Here is a 6,000-nt window from a genome sequence, read left to right as displayed (position 1 = left end):
ATAACTAAGCAACGTGTGACAGTTGTTAAGCGAACTTCTAATGTAACTATATGTCAACTATACAGGCGCAACTTGAACCGAGTCTGATTAATCTCATAGTAGTGAGGATACTGGATGTAAAATAAATAAAAAGTTGCTCGTTTAGGGTTTCAATAGTAACTCAACCTCATATTAGTCCAAACTGAAATTCAATATCGAGAATATCTTATTAGAGTATCAAAAACACTTTATGGCATCTCAACGTGGTTTTAGGTGTGCCAAGGGTGTTGATGATGAGACATTATGTTAAGTTTTTGGCAGCTTGCATTTGACACATACAAGGAGCAATCATGCTACTAATCCAAGGTAAGGGAAACCCTTGATGCATCAGCAAAACTAAAGTTGCCATCTTGGGCTTTAATTTTACTTGAGAAAAGATTTTGCCCTCTTAGATGGGAGGACTAATCCCTAATGTCCACAAAGAGCCCACCACATTAAGTGTGACTTCCACACTGTAACTGTCAAGTCTCGATCATTCGTACGTCCATGCCTAAAATCTACTACTTGAGTACTAACTAAGCTGTTTGTGCGGACAACAGTCATACGCTCTAACCAAGTGAGCTATTGCAGCTTGTTGACATAGCTATCTTAATCATTTTGAAGCTTTGTGGTTCATACTCTACTGGAAGCTATACTGCCAGCAGCATTAAACTAGAGGTGATATGTACCATGGTCTGCAGACATTTAACCTTGTTTACTTGCATGACTTGTTTCTTTGTGCCCTCCTCATCTCATCAATTATGATTATTTGGCCAATTCTTGGTTGACAGGATGAGCATAAAATCATCCAAGATATTACAATAATGATGGTATTGTATCTTCCCAAATTTCTTGTTTTGTCTCAATCCACAATTTTAAAAGAAAAATCCTAATATAACAAGGTTTCTTCATAGAATATAGTTTAAATTAAGGCTGCTGTTTCCCTTCCTATCCCTTTCTTCTTTTGCTGTGTATTACTTTTGTCTGTCTGAGGTTTGGTGAATGGGTAAGAAAGGATGGACTGTTACTTTTTCCGTTGTGATGATTCAAACCCGTAATTTAGTAGTTATATAATGGTGTGTATGAGCTTCACTTTCGTTGTGTTTATCAGATTGCATCATCTACTCACTGTATAGTCATTCATTCAATTTCTGAATGATTGAAGCAAACAGTGTATGTAGATAAATAATACTCCGTATCATGGTTTTTGTGGTAGATGAGATGGCGTGAGTCTTTTTCAGTTTAACCAAAAATTTCAAGTTCTGAGACTTGGGGGTGTAGTAAAGTGCTTTTGACCCCCTTTGAAGTTTTACTCGACATGAATAAGGTTAGTCTTAGTGGGTGTGATACTCTTTGAAATCTTACTTAGACGAACAATATTAATCTTAGTGTGTGTGACATCCTTAGAGGTCATACTCAACACAAATAAGATTAGTTCAGTGAAGTTATAGGGTGTGTTTGGTTGACAGGTTTTGGTATAAGATATGGGTATCAAAGTGATTGTTATTGTTTGGTTCACAGGTTTTTAGAATACTACTATGTGTTTGAAATACTCCATTAATTGAAAAACTCATACCCTTATTAAATAAGAGTTTCATTTCCCTTCTTTCTTCCTCAACTATTAATAATCATTATTTCACTCTGATAGGGAATATACCCCGGGTGTACGGTCCTAAGTACATTATATGTATTTAGATGTACTATGCGATATTGGCTATAAAAGGGACTCTAGTCCTAGGTGTTGGGGGCTTTTGGTCCTGCCCTCTTCCTCTCTCTATGATTCACACTAGCTAGCTCTCTCCCTTCTCTCTACTTTTATTCTAGAGCAATGAATAAAGAGAGGAACTTTGAGCTAAATTATGGCTTTGATCCTACATTCTACATACATTGTTATATACTCAAATACATGGAGTATTTAAACCATATCACACTCTACTACCAAACATGCAAAATACTTTTACAAAAACTCATTACTCTTACAAAGTATTGATATCCATATCAATTCCGATTCTCATGTACGAACCAAACACACTTTTATTGTATCCTTAGAAAATTTGTGGTCTAAAAAAAGCGTAAAATGTTGCAACTTGCAAGAGCAAATAGTATAATAAGGTATGATAGAGGATTTGGTCTAGTTCTATAGGCACTAAAATCTAGGCTAGTAGGCTCACACCCTTATCACCATTGTCTGAAAATGGCATCTTTTTGGCTTATGCTCTTCTCTTTTTTTTTTTTTTTTTTTTCTTTTTTTTTTTTTAAAGGTTGTATTAGTTCAGCAATCGTGATGATTCAAAAGATATAATCATGGGGTTCATAGATCACAGATAAATTGTTCAGCAACTTGGACTAGGGAATTCATAATCCCCTAGCCCATTGCAGTATTGCACCAAGCCAACCTCTTGACCCAATAGGCCCATGGTTACATACTTACATGGGATCTGTGGCTAACAGGCCCAGATTGAATGATCTCATATTCAACTTATCTCTACTGGTATAAAATAATCTTAAAAAAATAAAACAATTCTTGAGGTAAAGAATCCACTTTCCAAAAAGACAAGCAATCACAAGAGTGCCAAAACTAACAAAGAAAAGAATTACCCACACTCACACATAACTCTGGCCCACTAATTTTAGAGACACAGCTCAACTAGTCAATCAATTTTAAAAGATTGAGAACTAATTTTAGAGACAGCTCAACTAGTCAATCAATTTTAAAAGATTGAGAACTATGCTTCACCAGTCGTCATAGGTGCAAGATTCGATTCCTAAAAGTCCTAACTAGTGAGAGTAGTGCCCCCCAAAGCAATGGTGCCGATCGTAGGAGTGGATTTCTAACCCTCCTGCGTTTCTTTCTGATGTTATTTCCTTGGAAGCCTATTAATTAATGGGTCGTTTGTGTTCAAATAATAATAATAATAAGTCCTAACTAGTCGTCCATCAAGAGGGTTCTCATAATTTGAGAATCAATCAATCATAACTTCACAAGATTCAATTTCCTAAAAGTCCTAACTAGTAATCCAATCAAGAGAGTCTCATAATTTGAGAATCAACCAATCATAACACGTCACGCCATGTTTCTAAGTTAACAAGGGGAAATAAAAAGGAAATGGGGATGATACAAAGTATGTATGCACTATTGCTCTGCTAGGCACATGAATATACATTATTATACTCACACATCTTAGAGAACATTAAAGAGAAATATAGACTAGATGAGTGACAAGGAAAGTTTTCAGGACATGACCAAGTCTTTTTCTGCTAACTTTCAAAGTAATTCTCCAGAACTTACACATGTAATGTAAAAGTTAAAGCTGCATGATTGCACAAGTATAAGTGGAATCCATGGCAGTTTTCAGGTAAAATTGTAAAACATGGAGCCATAGAGGAATGAAAGCAAAAAAGCAGACATCAATTTCTGCAATTCATACAGTACCATTAACATTTCAATGATCCTAACATGCCACAACTTTTTAGGAATCAGGCTCACAAAACTGTTTAATCTCTCATCTTAACTTATCCACATGAATCTGTATACTAGCATTACACGTCACATAAAGTAAAAAAGGGCAAAATAATCAACATCTTTAGCAAAACAAGGTATTCACAGTTCAGATATAAGATATTCTCTTCTCTTCTACACAAAGAAAACATATCTCTCAAGGTAAAATTTCAAAATTGTATCTAACCTCAAAGTCATTGAGGGGATTTGTGTGTCTTTGGTGTTTCTTCTTCTCATATTCAGCATCATCTGTGGGCAACTCATGGCGGCAAACAGGACACGTATTGCGAATGCTTAGCCACGGCACAATGCAATCGCGATGGTAATGGTGGGAGCATGGCAGCCTATTGACCGTCTCTCCAACCAAGATATCATCTTTACAAACTGCACACGAAACCTTGCTTTCGTCGGCCTCGCCTATCAGGATCACAGAGGGGAGATTATCGACTATGTGTTTGGCAGCAGGAGGGCAGCCCTTCAAGGCTCCATCTGAGAATTGTCCAAACAGGGGGTCATGATCTGCTGCATAAATGTAATCATCGTGAATGTTTAGGTATGAAACTTCACCATCAATAACATCGGTCTCCAATTCCAGGTGTCTTTCCAGATTATTCACTGCCAATAGAACTTCCCACTCCAGATTCCGCAGTTCCTCCTCTTCTTCTCCATTCTCTGAAATTGGATTCTCTCCTTCGGAAGAGGTTATCCCGGAGGAAACTGAAATCTCTTCGATTCGATCGATCAATGAACTCAAATTTTCCCTCTCCTCGTCCCGTTCATTCACTTCTTCCCACTCAAATTCTTCGTCTTGATCGTTAAACCGGACACACTCCCGCAAGCTTCCGTTTGGATCACTAATGGCGGATTGAACGTCCGCATCTTCAGAGTCCGATTCCGATTCCATCCCCACAACTCGGAGGCCGTGCGATTCAGAAGAAAGAACGACCGCATCGAATTCACCCAACCCTAACTCGACAGGGACATTTGCGCTCGCGCCATTGAAGACACCTCCAAAAACCCTATCCACGTCATCCGATACGGGTCCATCTCGGGGCTGGAACAAGTCCGTTACGAAACTCACTTCTTCCTCATTGCTGTAGAAGAAGGGATTCGGGAACTGGAAGGAGGCCGACCCGTCCGAATCGGACTTCTCGGACTCGGAGTCGGATAACGGATTCGGGTCGAAACTGAAATCCACAAATGGAGGATTATAAAATGCGGGATTGGGAGGCGAAATGTAGTCATAATCGAAGATGTAGATGTTGGGCTCCTCGTCGTCGACGACGAAGGAAACGGCGTCAGCCGTGGATTGTTGACGGCAACGGCGATGGAGACTCGAAACGTCCGCCATTAGAGAGAGAAAAAAAAATCTTAGCTTTGAAGTTTGCTGCTTTGATTACGAAGAAGAAGAAAAGCGGAGTTTTTGGATTTGCTTATACGTTTGTTGTTCAATTTCAAGCTCATTTCTCGCTTCTCTTCACACGTTGTCAGGTATTGGGTGGTTATTTTGACAGGTATTGTTACTTGATGGTGTAACAAAACCGGACCACACAAAAAAGTATTAACAAAAATAAATACTTATTTTTACAAAACATCATTATATCACCTCATGGTTTTTACTTTTTTCTTTGTTGAACTAATCTTAAACCCACAAAATCTTGCATTTAGAGCATTCTTATTAATCTGGTTATTTCACGACTGTTGAGAAGTTTTTGTAAGTGTGATTAGGAAAGAGAAAATGAGAGGAACAGAAAAGAAAAAAAATCTAATTTTTAAAAATAGAAAAATAAAAAAGACACAGTTGTCGGGCGCGCGGGCTGTAACAGCCACTCACGCGTGGCGTGGCCTGTTCCAATACCTTAAGCCTAAAGCCTCTCTCTCCTCCCTTCTCTCATTTCCACCTCAATATTTACTGTTCCAATATCCACCAAATATGCATTGGTGTAGATGCTCTTAGAGTCATTACAAAGGTAAATCATGAGTCTTGTCGTGAATCGTGCAATTAGCTCATCGGTCAGATCCTAATCTTCATGTGCATACAAGAGATTCAATCCAAACATTTCATCATCCTTAAGTCTTTTTCCAATACATATTTCCAATGGAATTCGAACTCCACACTGTCACCTCAAGTCATGATATTTAAGTCAAGCGACGAACTAATTACACTAAGTTTCGGAACACACCATAGTTTTTACTTATCTCGATGCATACTCACTACCACCACCACCATAATAATACAAATAAAAAAAAAGTTTCATTGTCATAGTTCGGTAACTTCCTTCCACCCCTAATGGTTGAATCATGGGAGGCACCATTCGCGCTCAGAAAAATCGCTACTACTTAACGTATGAAGTGTGTGTCACTTTTACTATGAGTCTGTCTTGTAATTTTGTGATTACTAAATCAACAGTCTAGTAAGTTATTTTGGCTAAAATTGCATCCTCCAGCGTCCAGCAAGTACTATTTTCAATAAAAAAAAAACA

At 38.1% G+C, this 6,000-nt stretch overlaps 1 protein-coding gene across 1 annotated transcript; it reads right to left on the bottom strand.

Annotated features, from left to right (window-relative positions):
- Window positions 1-3,406: 3,406 nt before the first annotated feature.
- Window positions 3,407-4,981, bottom strand: LOC116019211. Its single transcript, XM_031259360.1, has 2 exons — window positions 4,085-4,981; window positions 3,407-4,006 (listed from the first exon to the last, which is right to left on the bottom strand). The coding sequence occupies exons 1-2, from the start codon at window positions 4,866-4,868 to the stop codon at window positions 3,675-3,677; spliced, it is 1,116 nt and encodes a 371-aa protein (XP_031115220.1). The 5' UTR covers window positions 4,869-4,981; the 3' UTR covers window positions 3,407-3,674.
- Between the last annotated feature and the right edge of the window lie 1,019 nt (window positions 4,982-6,000).

The sequence above is a fragment of the Ipomoea triloba genome, chromosome 5 (assembly GCF_003576645.1).
Source record: "Ipomoea triloba cultivar NCNSP0323 chromosome 5, ASM357664v1".
NCBI classification, from domain to species: domain Eukaryota; kingdom Viridiplantae; phylum Streptophyta; class Magnoliopsida; order Solanales; family Convolvulaceae; genus Ipomoea; species Ipomoea triloba.
This window is presented reverse-complemented; position numbering and strand designations above follow the sequence as displayed.